This window comes from Lissotriton vulgaris, chromosome 10 (genome assembly GCF_964263255.1).
Source record: "Lissotriton vulgaris chromosome 10, aLisVul1.2, whole genome shotgun sequence".
Lineage (NCBI taxonomy): Eukaryota > Metazoa > Chordata > Amphibia > Caudata > Salamandridae > Lissotriton > Lissotriton vulgaris.
This window is the reverse complement of record NC_141698.1, coordinates 841,509,082-841,527,791: the sequence shown is the minus strand read 5'-3', so window position 1 is coordinate 841,527,791 and position 18,710 is coordinate 841,509,082. Positions and strand designations below refer to the sequence as shown.

General features: G+C 41.6%; 1 protein-coding gene across 1 annotated transcript in view; it reads left to right on the top strand.

The window, feature by feature from the left end:
• The window catches only part of LOC147688870 (macrophage mannose receptor 1-like), a 758,166-nt gene that overhangs the window by 60,701 nt on the left and 678,755 nt on the right, over window positions 1–18,710 (top strand). Inside the window, exon 2 of the mRNA XM_086941771.1 lies at window positions 7,889–8,287. Coding sequence (XP_086797897.1) covers window positions 7,889–8,287 — 399 coding nt within the window. The remainder of the gene's footprint in view (window positions 1–7,888; window positions 8,288–18,710) is intronic.

Here is an 18,710-nt window from a genome sequence, read left to right as displayed (position 1 = left end):
TGGACTGTCAATGTTAGCACGACAAACTGTACAATATGTCTGTATAGCTTGACTATATCTTTGTATATTGTACAGACTTCATCCACTGGTAGTCTATCTATCTCGGGATGTGGAGTGTCTGTCGCTAAGACCGACCAGGTCGCTCCTTCTATCCTGAGCGGACTGAGTCTCAGGACAAATGTTGTGTGTGGGAAGGCGCCTTTAAACCAGTTTATATGCTGCTGGTAAGTGAACAGGACTTCAATGTCTTTGTATGGAATGTAATAATCTGGTAGTTGAACTACAATGTATGTGTGGAACAATTTAGTCACTGGATCTGCTTTGTATGACCTAAACTGAGGGCATGGTGTCCCTACCGCTTCCGGACACCCAAACAGGATATGTAATCTGTTAGACCAGCTAGCTCTACAATACCAATCATAAATGTTTCAAAAACAATGATCATGCACAGCTGGCTGTTGGTCAAGGATGAAAATAAGTGGTGACCCTTATACAGAATAAATCTGCCATGCCTGGGGGCATGTTTATGAATGTCAGGTACAGGGATTCTGATAGAGGACTAAGAGCCTGGTGTTGAAAAGACAGGAGCAAACTATTAGGTAAAAGGTCACCTGTTTAGAATTGTTATAGGTGTGTGAAGAGGATAATGTATATATAATGGAGTATGCATGACAGGGCTATACTAAATGACATGACATCCCAGAATTCTAAATTGGAAGCCTTTCCTTGGTTGATTTAACTAAAGTGTATTCAAGAAGAAAATGAGTGTATTCACATAACTCAAAAGCTAATGTTTGATTAAATATAGATGAATTTTCAAAATATAGTTGAAGCTGATATTTAAGTGATATGTCATGTGGCATTGGGGAGAATTGTTTTTGGGGAATGGGAAATTGCAGCTATCCTTGGTATGTTTCACCCACATACCGGCATTCCACATTGACAAAGCCTTTTTTATAATACTGCTGGCAACTGTGTTTGACAAACTGAGATGGTTGCTAGTAATCCTGCATATCGTGACCACTAATGTTATCTTATTCAGTGCCTTGGGAAGGTTTTCATTGAACATAAGTAGTTCTTACTATAGAAAAGGTTGGAGAAGCATGATCTATAATTCTATACATTGTTTGGAAATGCTACATGGATTTACTCCAACATGTTTGTCCACACATTTGTTAAACCGTAGAGAAGTTGGTGAATAGCAGAAGATCCTAAAGCTTTAGCTCCAGTGATGCCACACCGAGCTTGGTGGATAGCGACTGGCCATAGCCAGGACCATGGCATTGAACCTACTTCCAGCTTAGCTATGTTCTATCAAGAGTAGCTGTTGGTCTAGGAAAGAACTGAGTCGATATCACCTTACTCTGGATTTACATCAAATGTACTATCCAACAGGAATGCCTTATCTGTAAATCATGGATTTCTTTTATGGGCGGAGTACAATATTTGTATTTGTTTTGTATCACATGTTTGTAAAAGTTATCTAAAGCTGTTGAAAACTACACTTTAAACTTGTATATTGGTCAAGCAAAATACTTAAAAATAAACAAATGAAGAGCTACTAAGAATGTAAAAGTCATATTTTCCGGAAATCAAGATACTTTCCCAAGATGGTATCTTTGATAGAAACTATCAGATTTGCACATGTTTCACACTCTAAAAGCTTTTGTGTTTCTTACCACTGTTTACATACTGTCCATTATAAGGTAATTCACTTTATGACTCTATTATAACCAAAAATTATTCACTCTTCACCAACCTTTCATTGCTTGGGATCAATTGATTGTTCTTCTCAGCTATGTGTCGTAGATTTTGTTACTTTCAAAGGAAAGATGCAAAGAACAATTACGTGCAGAGAGCACAATAGTGCATTTTAATTAGTCTTGCGTATAGAACACTCTTCCATATTTGTAATTTTGTTTTAAATTTGAGGGAGAACTGTTGTAGTCGCGCTGTTGAAGCATTTAAATCTTGAACTAAATCTACCTCTCCTTGCCCTTCGTCCCTGTTCCGCCACGGCTTGTGCCGTTTGTAGCGGAGGGACTGCTTGGGCTCCTAGGTCTTCACCACTTCCGGTGGCTCTGGCTGGCGAGTGCTGGTCGGCGGTCTAGCTGCGCGTCCTCCCGCACCTATTTAAACACGGCTGGGGTGCGAACGTGCAGCGACGCGCTGAAGGTGCGCAAAAGGCGAGCCAGAGGCAAGCCCGTCTGCGCCCGTCTGCGCCAGACCGCCACCAGCTGCCAGGATCCCTGCCTGTTGGCGGTCTTGTTTTTATAGGCATTTTAATCATTTCTAAAATCTGTTATACAAGGGGTGAGCTTGTGCTAGGCATGGGCGGAAAATCCGTTCCGCTCGCGGATTTTGCGGATTTTCGGGAAATCCGCAATCCGCGAGATTTGCGAATTTCCTGCAAAATCCGCAAATCCGCGAGCAGCGGATTTTGCTCGCACTGCTCGCACTGTTCGCGTGAGTTCGCGCCCCGCGAATAAGTGCGAAATTGCAGAAATACGATCTAAGCAAAACTGAAAGTAACTACTTACCAGGTTCAAAAGTTCAGGCACATCATTAGTAGCCATTTCCTGTAGTGCTTCCTGAGGGGCCCCTCCAGAGTTCAGTTGCCAGTTGAAACTATTATGTGACCCTGCTCTGAACCTCAGAATAGTTACACATATGCCACAAAGGTCCTGAATTACAGCTAAGGGAGACAAGCAGGAGCCAGGCTGGAAGTTAAAATCCATTAATCAGCCCCTAATTCATTATTGTCAGTTGGGGCAGGGCAGGTGTTGTAACTAATTTTGCAACAATGAAAGCACTTAGCAAGTGCAAAAGATCACTAATCAGGGCGCACTAAGGAAGCAGGTGCCAGCTAAAAAAATATTCTGTGACACATTAATCAGCCCCAAATTAATTCAGGTCACTTGAGGCAGGGAAGGTGTGCTTTGCTTTGCCGAAAATAATGTACACTGGACAACCAGAGGGTGTGGTGATGAAACAGAGGGTGGCATGGGTGGGCCAGAGGGTGGCATGAGTAGTCAGAGAGTGGCAGTGGTGACAGAGAGTGGCAGTGATGAAGAAGAGTGTCCCAAACAGGTTGGACACGTAGAAACAACAAGTTCGCAAAACTTGCGACCCGACAGGTAAGTTCGCAATTTGCGAAATTGTAAAAACCCCTCGCGAACTGGCAGAAACACGGGCGAACACAAAAAAAAAAAAATCCGCAAATTCGCGGGAATTCGCGGATTTTGCGGATTGCGAATCCGCAAATCCGCAAAATTCGCGAACGCGAGATCCGCAAAATTCGCTCATGCTTATGTGGTACTAAGCAACCCCTCCAGCACGGTTGAATATACTGACAGCGCGTCAGGTAATAAGATCACCCCTCCCCAGGATCAGATCCCCCTCGAGCCATCTACGCTATGTACATCAAAGGTTAGAGCTACAGGGGAAGCCCCCCACCACTGAAGGCTATGTATTTCATTGCACTGTCAATACCTAAACATGCGTTAGAAATATGGACTCTCTTGGATCAAGAGAAACCAGAAGTATGTTTCATTACTGAAACCTGGCTCCAAGAACAGTCCTCTCCAGATATAGCCATTGCCTTTCCTTCATAATATAAGCTAGTAAGGCTGGACAGAGCAGTCGGGAGAGGAGGGTGTTTAACTATTGCGATGACAGGATCATTAGAAACCATTAAACAGATTCCCTGCACCTAGATAAAGCAGAAATATTAACTTTCAAACTAACGTCGCAATCTGTTAAGAAATGGACAGGAGTCTTAGTCTATAGACCACCAGGTCATAAAGCCAATTTTGTAAACCAACTAGTCGAATTTATTGCTCTTTGTGTCATGGGTGCGGATAATTTCATTCTTATCGGCGATTTTAACTATCATGCTGAGCTGGCTCATGACCCAGAGACCGACCAATTAATCACATCTCTCCAGACCTTGGGGCTGGAGCAATTCTTAGTGGGGCCCACCCATCAGGCTGGTCATACTCTTGATCATCCTTTTATGAACTCCACCAGGATCATCGTGGATCAACCTGTACAGCTCCTTTGGACAGATCATCATTTAATACAGTTTAGTCTTCCTGCCAAGGAGCCGAATATAAGATCGGAAAATGAAAGCATCACAATTAGACCTTGGCGCAAAGTTACATCTGTCTCCTTTACCAATAATTTCAGCTTTGAAGCTGAACTGAACACCAAAGATATTCAGGTAGCTATTACTGATTTTGAACAGGCAATTACAATGGCACTGAATAAAAAAGCGCCTTTTTCTAGAGTTAAGATGAAGCATAAACCGTCGCCCTGGTTTTCTGCCGAACTCAAAACTCAGAAACAAGCCAGTAGGAGGGCTGAGCGTCTTTGGAGACAAACGAAAACAGCCAAAGATCTAGTTAATTATAGAGAAAGTCACTGTGCATATCTAAGTCATATAAAAGAGGGTAAAAAGATGTATTTAGCAGGGGTGATTAACAAGCAACCAACTCAAGTAAAGAACTCCATAAAATCATGAAAGAGTTCACTACCCCTGAAACCATACAATCCTCTGTGGCTCCTTCTCAGGATTGGGTCAACAAACTATCTTCCTTTTTTGATGAGAAAATAAAGGCTATATATCGATCCTTCCAGCAGGAGGACGGGATCGATCTGCAGACAAGCAACAGGAGTGACCTACAAATCTCCCTCTTGACCAAATTCCAACCAGTAACCAGGGAGCAGGTTTTGGAGGTTATTGTCAAAATCAAATCTGGATCTCCCACAGATCCCTTTCCCCACGAATGATGAAATTGGCACCCTCTCTTATACCAAGGCTTACTGAGCTTTTCAATCTTTCTCTGGACCAAGTTATCATCCCGGGCAAGTGGAAGAAAGCCCTAGTCAGGCCCATCCTGAAGAAGCCTACATCAGATGCTAGTGAACTAGCCAATTATTGTCCCATCTCGTTGTTGCCCTATTTTGGGAAAGTTCTTGAAGCCTTAGTAAATAGACAACTAACTAGCCATCTAGAAGGGCATAGTCTTCTTGATCCCTCTCAATCGGTGTTCCATGCGGCGCACAGCACTAAAACGGCGGTAGTCGAAATGATCGACAATATCAGGCTTCTATCAGCCACTTTTGACACCATCTCACATGACATTTTGTTACAACGGCTCTGGGAGATGGGGGGTCCAGGGGAAGGCCTTGGATTGGTTTAACAACTATTTAAAAGATAGTTCTACCACTGTGCACCTTGGCCCTGTGGCATCATGCAGAAGATCAGTATGCTTTAGAGTACCACAGGGATCCATTTTGAGTCCCATGCTGTTCAATCTATATATTACTCCTTTGGCCAAGATAATCAAATCTTATGGCTTTGAAATGGTAGCATACGCAGATAATACCCAATTGGTGATAACCTTCGGCCCTGACCCTTCGGACACTATCATCCGGTTCAAGAAATGTATGACCCACATTGACAGCTGGATGGGTCAAAATAAACTGCAACTGAACAACAGCAAAATGGAAATAATTGTGTTTGGAAGGGCTGCAGATCATTGGTCTAGTGACTGGTGGCCCCAGTCACTGGGCCTCTGTCCATCTCCTAAACCTACTATATGTAATCTGGGGATCACTATCGACAATAAACTTTGAATGAAAGCTCATTTAAACCGTATAGTAGGCACGTGCTATGGCATCTTGCGCAAACTGCGGAAGACTTTCAAGTGGCTACCAATCGAATCACGCAAGCCACTTTATTCAGGTCCTAATTATGAGTCGAGTGGACTATGGCAATGCCCTACTAGCTTCTATCAACAACAACCCTACAAACCCTCCAAAACACTGCTGCTAGACGTATTCTGGACCTACCTATGAGATCATCTTCCTGTGCCTATCTGAAATCTCTTCATTGGCTACCAATCAGGCTGAGAGGCAAATTTAAGACTCTTTGCCTCATACATAAGAGTCTCTATCACACTGGCCCAGGGTACCTTGGCAAAAAGTTGCGAAAATACCAGCCTACCAGAACTTTGCGATCTAGTTCAAAATTTCTTTTAACCCCTTTAAGGATACACACCGCGAGACATGGCAGTCGATCTTTTTCTTATCCCGCCACCCATCTTTGGAGCAAGCTTCCCTCACATATCTCGTCCATCTCAGATCATCTGTCCTTCCATAAGGAATTAAAGACCTGGCTGTTTCCCAACTAAAGCGACCCAGTGAGTTTCTGACTATGTCTGCAAGTGCCCTGAAACCTAACGGTGATATGTTGCACTATACAAGACTTTCTGACTTCTGACTTCTATTTATCAAAAATACCCCCAAAGACGTGGGTAGAGATTTTCTCATGTATACAGGGATCAATTTGTACCCATAAATTTAGGACCTTCCAACAAGAAGTACTAAATGATTTAAGTGGACGGCTAGTCTAATCTGTGTATTTGAAATCAAGAAATGTTATGTTATGCTTTTTTTTGCTCTTGATTTTACAATGTATCTTCCACCTTTACATTGCACATCACGGTTATTTCATGAAGAATCCCGAAATTCGATCTCAATACTGCTGCTCTTGCAATACGCTGATATTAATTGTTTCTTTCAATGACTATCAGTGGATTCTGAAATTGTGTGTGTCTACAGAGGGAACTGGTAGTGGTAATGCCAAAAGATCTGTGAAGCTAAAATGTCAAATATATGAGCGTGTCCAATGCAGATTTTGGAAAAAATAGGAACATAGTATAGATTTCAGCCTCTTTTAACCCCTTCCATGCTTATGACGAGCTGGGCTCGTCATGGCGTAGCCTCCTCGCACGCTGATGACGAGCCCAGCTCGTCACGTAAAGTGCGTTTTTAAAAATCTCAGCGTGCGAGCGGAATTCCGCTAGCGCGCATGAGGTTAAGTGTATGGATCAATGTAAAGTAATCCACAAAAGCAGGAGTTAAGTTTTGTCTTCTAAAGTATATTTATATAGGTTTATTTTTACATTTATATACATATTTAAATATGTAAGGTAAAATAATTTTCTCTCTATTCCCTCACCACTCACACCACTCTCCACTACTGTATTTACTTTATAGCTTTACTGGTCATCTTGTACACTCCTTGACTCTGGAATATGTCATGACATATCCAGCTTCTGTATAACTCTTTATTACAAGAATTCTGTACTTTACACTACTAATTAATTGTATCCTGGGCAACATGGAATCTTATTAACTTTTTATACCCCTTTAGTCTTTTATAAAAGACAATAAAATCTACTCAAATGTAATGAAATGTTATTCAGCATCAAATAACCGTCTGCTCTGCATGTTACTATTCCTTAATGTTCTTGGACGTTATTATTATTTCTAAAAAAATGTTTACAATGTTTTTTAATGAACATTTTTCAAATTTAAATATGTGGATGCATTTAAGGACTCATAATACCTTGTACTAAATAGGATAGCTCATGGCTTCTTGCTTTGCTGGTCAATCATGGCCAGTGGAGATTTCCGAAAGGACCCACACCCATAATCACACCTGTCCTGAATGCTGAATTTGTGTGATGTTCTTTCCCCTCATTTCATTGGCTGTTTCTGCAATAATGCTGTTGTAAAGAGTCTTAAAGAGATCCGATTTCAGGCACTACATATTTATTGATCTGCAATGGAAGTGCTCAGATTTTTGAACTTTTTTATAAAACCGTTTACCCAATGCCAAGATGTAGGGCCAATTTTTATAACGCTTTGTTTAATTCCTGTCATTCACTTTGTGTCTGCAAAACTCTGCAAGTTAAAAGCGGAGATTTGCGGCATCTAATTTGTAATCCTGCAACTATTTCACTCTTTGTTACCATTACTTTTAAGTTTACCATTACTTTTAATTTTACCAACTCATGACTTTCTGTTTTTTGTGCAGATTCCAGCGCATTTCTTATTTATAATGAAGATCACAAGCGGTGTGCCCAGACTACCAGCACAACCTCAATGACTGCTGCCATATGCAACCCAAAGAGCGAATCCCAACGGTTCCGGTGGGTCTCAGAGCAACAGCTCATGAACATGGAATCAAAGCTCTGCCTGGGAGTACCAGCAAAGAAAGACATGACTTTCGTGGGTTTGTTCCCCTGTGATGCCACTAGTGACCTTCAAAAATGGGAGTGCAAAAATGAGACCCTCTTCGGAATTGAAGGCGAAAACCTGCACTTTAACTATGGAAATAAACAAAACAAGGTCATAATATACAAGGGCTCTGGTACCTGGAGCCGATGGAAGGTCTATGGAACCAACGATGATTTGTGCTCTCATGGTTATGAAGGTAATATTTTGGAAAACATATCCATAGATCAATCGCAGTCTATGGTATACTGTGAGGGATGCTCCAATCTCCCGCTTCATGTGTTCGCTCAGATTCACTACATTTATAATTGGCAGCACCAAACATAACTTTATTTAGACTTAGTACACCTCTGTTTGGAAACAACTCACAGAAAAGGTTTAATTTGGAAATTGACAATGGTGTTTAAAGTTTACCCACGTTTTTTGTGAAGCAAGTTTCTCTGCGAAGATTCTCATGGTGCTCAGTAAATGCCTGAGTCTGAATGAACAAAAAAGATAGCCATATGATCTTTAAATAAGAAGTTTGATAGAAATGGAGGTCCCTAGTTGGCAATGGTTGGACCTTTGTCCAAGTAGGGACCCTTCGTCCTAGTCAGGGTAAGGGGGACACACTTCTAAATTAATCCCTGCTCACCCGCTTGGTAGCTTGGCATGAGCAGACAGGCTTATCTCAGAGGCAGTGTGTAAACCATTTGTGCAAGCATACAGTAAACACAGTGAAAACACTACAAATGGACTCCACACAGTTTAGAAAGAATGAGCAAACCAACAAGACCAAAAACGACAAAAATCCAACATGCAATGCTGTAAAAATAGTTAGTTTACAAGATAACCTTCAATTTGCAAGAATAGATGAAAAACACAGTTCTTCTAAGTGGGTAGCTCGACCTGTGGCAACTGCGATGCTGTAAATGACAGAGTCTAACAGTTCTAGCTGACCGCGTTGGTACGGGTCAGCTAAAGCGGCAACAGACTCCTAGACAGTACCTTTCTCGTTGCAACCGATCTCATTGGTATGAGTCGTCAGGGGGACAGTCGCGGTTGCAATTTGTAAGTGGAAGTGGTGCAGCATGCAGTGCCCTCATTGCGCGGGCAGGCAGCGCTTCGGTGATGGTCATCCAATGACTTCAGTGAGACCAAGTCTTACGATGCGGAGTGAGGGGGTGCTCTATGCGGTGCTGGCAGGTCATGGTGCTTGCGACGGAGCTGTTAGATGTTGGGGTCGGTGATGTCCAGGCAGAGTGAAGCAAGGAGGTGTGGAGTGCGGTGCCCACAGGACGCAGGGCAAACAGCCGCTCGGTGACAGTCAATCAGTGGCATAGGTGAGACCAAAGATGTGGTGCAAAGTGCTGCGATGACTTCTGCAGTGCCTTAAAGACATGGAACCAGCGACGGACTCAGTGATAGAGCCTGGTGCTCTTTTCTTCTGCGGCGACTGAAACCAGCAGTTCCAGAGATGGTGCCCAGAAGGATGCTGGAGTATTTGCTGTTCCTGAGGTTTGTTGGCCAGGGAGCAAGCTCTACCTCAAGCCCATGGAGATACTTTGTCAAGAAGGATACACACACAATTCCTCTCCTTGGCAGAAACAACTGCTGCAGGCCAAATCCAAACAGCAAACAGAAAAGGGGCAGGATTCCTCCTCTAGCTTCTTCCAGCTCTTCTCCTTGGCAGAGGTTCCGCTTGAAGTCCAAAAGTGATCTAGAATTCAGGGGTCTGAGCCCCAATTTTTATAGCACGTATTCCTTTGTTCCCTGGTAGCAGAGAAGCTCTTTACTCAGCCATAACCAGTTCTGTCCTCTCTGGTGCAGCTTCCTGACAGGAGGTGGAGACAGCATTGTCCAAGGCAGACCAGGCCCATTCAGGTGTGGAAAAATATCCTCCTCCTGCTACAAATGCAGGTGAGGTCTATTCAGCCCAGCCCTGACTCACCCTGGAAAGGCAGGACACACCTCACCCCCCCAAGATGCTGTCTGAACAGCATGCACATCCCCAGCCTCTGTCCCTCCACAGCCAGACAGTCAATACACAAAGCTAGAAGACCTATAAGAGGTACAGTGGATGGCTAAGCAAGAAAATACCTAAAAGTGGTATTTTGAAACCCAGAACGTAAAAATCATCCTTATTAAAAGATGCATCCTCTGATTCTGAGTTCCATCTTACTAAACTCCATTTTCCTTTCTTGTTCCCATAGGGATTTAGACCTATAAGATGTAATAAGTAAACTCCCCATTCTATACTATAGGACAGATGGTCTTTGAAAAGTGAAAAACGAAATTGGCAGTTTTTCACTATCCGGACATGTCATACACTTCAGGGCATGTTCTACCTTTCACATACACTGCACCCTGGCCACGGGGGTACCTTGGGACTATCTCAGGGGTGACTCACATGTAAGAAAAGGGAAGGTTAGGGCCTGGCAAGTGGGTGCACTTACCAGGTCAACATGGCAGTAATAGACTGCACACAGGCTCTGCAATGGCAGACCTGAGACCCTTTTGTAAGGTTGCTGGTGTGGGTGGCACAACCTGTACTGCAAGCTCACTAGCCACATTTGGTTTACAGGCCATGTGCACACACTGTGCACTGTACTAGGGACTTATCAGTAAACCAAATAATCCAAATATGGAAACACTAATCCATGACAACAATTTACAGAGGGAGCACTTGCACTTTGGCGCTGAACAGAAGTGGCAAAGTGCCAAAAGCATCTAGGCCAGGAAAAATGAAGACAAAACACACAGTAAAATCCCAGAAGGCCTAGGAAAAAATACAGGGGAAACCCACTCCATGGATACCAGGTCTAACAAAGTCATTCAGTGTAGATTCTGCACAAATGAGCTAGGAAAATTAAGTGCCAAAATGCACTGATATATGGGTGGATCCTAGGTGTTAATCACATTACCACTAAGCACCAATAGCATACTTTCTATTTTATTGAGCTCTAGAAACAGGTTGAGTATTTTTTCCAGAGTTTTCATGCATGGGCTGAACCCATAAATGAGCTTATCGACTTTGGCATGTAGCACTGTCAATGCCAACATGACTCTCTTCCCCATACAGAGAGTTTTCCTATTATGAAATACCCCAAATTACAGACCTAGAGCTTTTTGAAGCTCCCCTTAGTGTACCCTATGGCTGGAGAGACACTAAATTAGTCTCCCCATTGTGAAATCCTGATGGGGTAGGCCCTCTCTTCTCTTTTGCCCAAGTCCTTGCTGGTGGACACATATTATAGATTTTGGAGCACAATTTCTGAACCACGCGTGATGCCTACTATTCTCCTTTTATAATTGAGGCCTAGTGACTCACAGAAAATGGGTGCTGTTCATAGTTATTACATTTGTGATTGAAAGGGGACATTATGTTCATTGTTCTTCAATAATGATTGTGAGCATCGCATTGAAGAAAGTCTATCTCAAGAATTTGTCTGTGTGGAATGCTCACTTTTTCACACTAGGATGCACACCTAGAGGTTACACTTGCCTGCTATCATATATGATCCAGTCCCTGAAGTGTGCAGTGGGAGCTGTGCTAGGCATCTTTATTTAGAATTCCCTCTGAGGAGGAAAGCTCTGCCCCTAACTTGCTGGTTGAAACCTCAAACTTCATGGATGAACTAGCACATGAGAGAGTGACACACTGTATGGTCTTAATGCCCTGTTGAAGCTTGCTTTTATACTTTTACCAGATGAACATTGACATTCCAGACTATCAGGTCCCTTAAGTGATTCTTTACATGTTGGTATGACCTGATATACACGTGACTCATTAAAAAGGGTTGGCATCCTCGGTCAAACACAGATCACCAACAAAGCGTTGTTTCACAAGACTGGATGTAATGTGGGGTGGCAAACTAATGGGAATGGTGCATATTAGACCATTCTCTTTGGAGACATGATACACGAACATCTGATTGAGAAGCAGAATGTCTGGAGGCACATAGTGGATGGGTCATGGTGATCCCTAGGGCGAGATTATCACCTCATGTAGAAAAGTGTCAAAATATCAAAAAAATAATTGGCTGTCATCTGTTGTGATCAGGTATTCTACAATACATCTCAAACGAGCCCGTCTAGTGATTGATACAATATAGTTCAAATAAAACCATATTATAGTCAGAAAATAAGTTCAAACACTCAAGAGAAAACAGGCCACAGAAAGAGTACGAAACATTGACCACAACAACTGCATGCTCAGGGTACTTCACGGTCAAAGAAAAAGGAGAAAAAAACAGCCTTGACAAATTCTGAAATTAAAAACAGAAAGCACATGTATGAAAGAAGATATTTTCAGAATGTTGCCATTGCATTAAATATTCACCTTACTTCAGCCAGGGGACTGGAGAAATTAATAGATCATTATAATGCATGTTTCCATGTGCAAGTGGCCATGAGTGCAAAAAAGTCTTCAGGGTTGTTATAACAACAGATTTTCCATTTGATTTGAAGTAGAGATCAACCGTAGTTTCAAAGAACTTGGTGGTGATAGCTGCTTATTCAAGAAAAACATGATGTTTTATGTATAATCAACAAATTTGAGTCGCGGAAATTATTTTAAAGTGAATTGAAAAAACATTTGAATTAATATGTAAAAACAAGCCAACCTGTGTTTTTTTTCAAACAGTGTGTTGAATGTGTCACTCCATCAGGGCTTAATGCTAAATTCAAAATGAAAGTGATGTTTCAGTACAAAAAATATATTTTTTAAGGTCATCAATTATCTTCATAAAGAAGCATTGGAATTTTTTAAACAATTATTGATTATCAATTCAATTCAATTCAAATGCTTTATTCGGTATATAAAATATAACCATGTAGCAAACAAACAGAATAAAAAGAAAGCATTTTTACATTTTAAAGCATAAAAAATACAGTTACCACAATAGACAGGGTCATAAAACATGTATCTCCTCAGGAAAGGTAAATGTAAACAAAGTTTGAAAGTGCAAATTTGCGTCATTTAAGTCAGGACATCTTACTGATAAATTAATAAATTGTTTCCATAGAACGTTAAAATGGTGTCAAGGTACATAGACCCAATTTAAAAATATAAAAATTATAAAGACGCCTATGAGTAATAATAATACAGATTTCTTATTGGGTATATAATTACTAATTTTAAAACTTTAGTTGATGACAATGTAAAAACCAATACAGACAATGACAGTATACAAATTTGCTAAAATTACAGAGGAATCATAATTATTCTGGGTCATGTAATGATCGATTTCCTACTAGAAATACATCTTAAAATGTAGGTGGCTTCATAAAAACATATATCTGTACTATGCAGTTCGAACATTAGCCGCAAAGCATCTCTAGTGGTTCTTTTATTATATTTTAAAAACATAGGCTTTAAATATAATTTCCTAAGGGAAATATAAAATTTACAGAAAAGCATAAAATGGCAACTACTCTGTTTAGATGTCCCATCGCATGGGCAGGGCAAAACACTATTCCTTCCAATATAGGGAAAAGACACAAGGTGGTGCACAGTGCCTAATCTCAGCTGTGTCAATACAAAATGATGGATACTTCTAGTAACAGTTATCAAATATTGTTGGAGGCCTTCTTTATCATTGTGTTCATTATAAAATGCATATGTGCTTTGGCTTGCATATGTGGCGGCCCTAATCTTCCCTGCATTTTCCAAAAACAGGTATTTTAACTCCTTTTTTGAAAAAGGGACACCTAATTCCGGATTATGGAGGGGATCAAAATCAAAAACTGACTTGAACCAAAACCGGATGTGCCTAAACCAGGGAATACGCATATGATGTTCCAGTTTTAAACAATCCCTAATTACAGTTTGGGTGAATACTGCTTCGGTTTTAGACAATATAGATCTCCATAGGGAAAGTGGACGTAAGGCGGCTAATTCTCCAATATAGGGTATGCCCACTTCCCTATGTATGATCTCAATGGAAGCAGATGCCGGGGTACATAGTAAGCGATTCAAAAAAAGATTTTCCTGGCATTGGATCAGTTTACAGATGTTAATATTATGTCCCCACAAACCAGCCCTGTACAGTGCAGATGACAGACATCTCAAAATGTAAATATGGATCATTTCTTTTACTCTGCGGTTTCCCAATTTGATTGCAAATCTAAAGATGCTGTTGGTGTTCCTGGACATTTTTAGCTGCACGCATTCCTGTTTGCTATTCCAGCCCCCGTCTCTGGAAAAGGTTATCGCTAAATAGCAGAATTTCTTAACGGATTCTAACCTGACTTTATCTAAAAAGAAAGTCCTGTTTTGTTTGGTTTTTTTCCCACATGCCATTGTGAACTTTTTACTTTTGTTAATTACCAGTTTTCGTTTGACTATAAATGTGGAAAAGTTATCAATGAGATGTTGCAGACCATTTTGCATACGTGATAGAAGAACCGCGTTGTCTGCATAAAGCAGAATTGGAATGGGTTTACCATCAATTAGTGGCGAATCCGTCACGGATGTTCTAAGTGTCGCATCTATCTCGTTTATAAACAGGGAAAACAAATGTGGTGCTAAGACACATCCTTGTCTTATTCCTCTTTTAACTTTGAAGTAAGGAGTGCACTCGCCAGCCATCCCATAACGTACTTTACATGTTAATGTGTCATATAGTCTGGCAAGGAAATATATGATCTCTTTGGGTGTGCCCATATCTATTAGAATGGGCCATAGTAATGAATGTTCAACCAAATCAAAAGCAGAACTAAGGTCGGTAAAACATAAAAAAAAGACTTCCATCTTTGGCTGTGGTATATTTATTAATGATGAGGTCGAGGTTAATGCATTGCTCCATCGTCCCAATCCCCCTCCTGAATCCATACCTTACTGGTGATAAAATAGATTCCTCTTCTGCCCATGTTTCCAGTCTTTATAGGAGAACTCTACTTAGTACTTTTATCGATGAATCAAGGAGGGAGATGGGTCGGTAGTTGCATGCCTCTGACCTCGAGCCCTTCTTGAGCCCTTCTTGCCACCATTGCTCTTCACAAGTCCTGCCTGTACCTCAGTTAGGGTAATGGATAGAGGAATAATTGGCCATATGCCAGAGGTATCTATAGACAAAAAGTCTGAATTAAAAACTTTGGAAAAATGTTCTATCCATGCTTTACAGTTGACGTTAGAAGTTACTGCAGGTATAGAAAAATTCTTTAAAAAAGGACAATTGATAATTTCCCACAATAATTTACTATTTTTAGTGGCCGTGGCCATATCTAAGTTTTGCCATGCCTCGTCTTGTAATTTTTGTTTTTTCCTTGCTACTAACATTGCTTTGTAATGATGGCGCTTTTCCTTAATTAATTCCGGCTCCCTTGGTTTTATTTGTAGGGCATGTTTTAGTAAAGACAAGGCTTCCGTACAATCTTTATTGAACCATTCCGGTTGTTTAACTCCAGGATTCAGATTCTTGCCAGTCAATAGGCCCTCTATTATTGCATTAATCCTATTAATCATATATAGTGTGATTTCAGGATTGGTCGCGTCTTTAAGACAATAACTTATTTCAGCTTCGCATTTGGCATTTACCTCTGATAGAAGTTTATTAGGATTGACCTTTGCCCACTTAATTCTAGGTCTGTTTGGTCTACAGGCTATACTATTGTGATCACTCACTGCTTGTTCCTCTATCCATAAGTCGCGGTAGGCAGTGCCACTCGAGGATATTATGTGGTCAATATTAGAATTAGAGTTCCTGCCTTTGAAAGTTGGGCATCTAATGTTGCCCCTCTTTTTAGAACAATCCAAAAGTTCTAAGTCTAGTTTGGCAGCTAAGCTATTCAGTGCCAACCCATATGTGTCATGTGGGAAATGATTATATGTTATAGCACTTCTATCCTCCTGATCATAAATAGTGCCGCAGATCCCCTCATGGGCATCTGAACAAACTTGCAAATTAAAATCTCCTACCCAGAGTATTACTGGGCAATCCCTGTAATCAGCAAGTGATTTCTCTATTGCTGCTTCTATATCATGTACCACCATGTCTCTGCTGGCATTGAAAATATTATTGTAAAAATTAACAATTATTAGGGCGTTCGTTTTTTGGTGCTCAAGGCAGGTTATGAGTGCATAAGGGCCAACATCAATGCGTTTGCCCAAATTAAATTCGGTAGGCCCAGTTGAAATCAGGGTCAACAATCCACCCTTGGCCCTACCGGCAGTGGAATCTACAGCATTTATGTTGAAGGATGTGTATCCTTCAACGGTAATTTGGTCTCTATGCCATGTCTCTTGTAGACATATTATGTCATGGCCTTGGGTAATGAAGTCATTCCAAAAGGGAGTATTACATTTGTTGTTTATACCGGCTATATTCCAGGTTATGACATTCAGTCCTTCTCCAGCTTCATATACCGGCTGGTGTGGGAGTGGTAACCTGGGACTAGTTAAATGAGCATAATCAATATCGGACATATTGTTATATGTTAATGATACCTTTGCCTCTGTAGCAATGACTGTTTCCCGTCTACTTTGGATTCTATCCTGATAAGTGACGGATACTTTGTTATGAATTGTATCTATGATGGTATTATTTCTCCTGTTATCTGTATCTCCCTCAGTTATATACTGGAATGACATATCCACATCCTGCTTTACTTCATGGCCTTCTTTCTGCCCAGCTTCCTGTCCATCATTTAAATTTTTGGACGCTTTGGATATTTGCAAAAGCGCTTTAAGTTTAATATCCCTGCTTGTGATATTAGTATTAGGCTCAGAAGCTTCGATAGTTTCACTATTGGATGGCAGTCAGTCTACCCCCTCTAGGTTTGAAAAAGGTTCAAATCGATTTAATAGGGGTAGTTGGAATGTAGCCCTAGCGAAGGGATTGGCTGCATATGGCTCCCTTCTGTATGCTTGTCGCGGGGGGAATGATGGGGCAAGTTTTGCACCAGGATAAAAATAATGTAAATCTATAGTTTGAATGTCCCCCTCTCTCCCGTACCTAGGTTCCCTACGGATAAAATCAACCACCCAGGGGTCTTGGAAACTTACAATGACACAGTCTCCCTCCAAATCTTTGGCAGTATTCCCTATCAAGTTTACCCTCCTAACATTTAGTATTTCCGTACTAGAGAATGGAGAAGTGTTCTGTTGGCATTAAGCCAGTATATAACTTTATTCTTCAAGTCCCTGTGTGTTTCCCGTTTCTCAGTTCCGATACCGCAGACTTCCACCATGATAATTGTATAGGGGACTGATTCAGGAGGGAGATTTACACAGGGGACTCGTTGAGAAGTATGCTTGATATTCTTAGCGCCCTGATCTTTAGGCTGGGTTTCCACTACTCGGGAATTCCGTTCAAGTTGTTTCTTGGCCGTCTCGCCTGCCCTCGCAGTTTTATTACTAACAGGCTCCGTTAAATGAGTGTCTAACATACTTTTATTAGTGGTAGTTGTAGCAGGTTGGAAAGCAGAAGGTGCTATGATGTTAGTTTGCAACGTTGTGCTATTACTACCGGGAATAATAGTTGGTGGGGCAGAAGTAGGTAGTAAGACTTTTGTGCTTTTTAAGACAGTTGTTACAGTGTCTAATCTGGTTGTATTTCCAGAGATTAATTTTTCCAGGTGGTCTATTTTGGAGTTTAGTTGTTTCGTCCTTTCAAGTAGTGGCAACACTAGGGATCTAACCAATTTTTCCATTTTCTCTAGTAGCCTTTCTTCACTACAGCTTTGGGTGACTAGTTGGGGCTTATCAATGACTACTAAAGGTGAACTAGCGGATTGTTCAGGCTTTCGAAGGGCCCTTTGTACTTTTTTTCGCCTCTTTGCTATGACTTTCTTTAATGGACTTGCTCCTCTTTTTCTTTTACATGGTAAGTCAGTAGTGCTAATGTTAGTAGTTTCAGAAGTCACAGTATTAACCTGTGCTAAAGTCGCAGATGCCGGTGACAACAGTGATGGAATGGGTGATACAGGTGGTGAGACGATTGAAGCACGAGAAATCAAACTAGTTGGTGTTGAATTTAGTAATGAACGTACCTCAGCGTTTTCTATTTCTTCTTGTGTTGTCTTAGATACTGAGCTCAAGATCACTAATGGTGTGTTGCTTGGGGATGGTTCGGGTGTGGCAGACGAGCCAATCTTGCCAAGGGAGGAGCGTTTCCCTGTCAGCAAATCTAACGAGAGGCGCTTCTCCACTAGCGCTATCTCTTTCTCAATTACCACTTTTGCCCGTGTCAGGAATTGATCGATGGTACCAGTTGCCACCCCCCCAGTAGATTCGATGGTGACCTTTCGGTCCTTTCTAGATGTTACCATATTGTAACTAAGAGCAACAAAAAAATGATTTATCACGCGTTATACAAGTATGGGAACAAAGTACAAATACCTAATTGGTATATTCTGTGTCCTGCACGAAAGAGGGGTGGCCCAGCCCGGCCTCCTATGGCCTCTGAGGGCCTAAGAGGGCCCGCCCTTTGCCGGGCTTCGCCCGGCGTCCCGCAACGCGGGTAACGCGTGCCTTTGTAGCGCCTCCTGTGGGCGTGCAATGTCGTTGGCGGCTCCTGCCGCAAAGCCCCAAGGGAAATGTAGTCCCCCGCTCTGCGGCCGCTGATGACAAGAGCGGCGGCGGGGGTACTACGGCAATGGAATGTTCTCTGCTTGTTAACAGGGACCGCTGCAAGGTATAG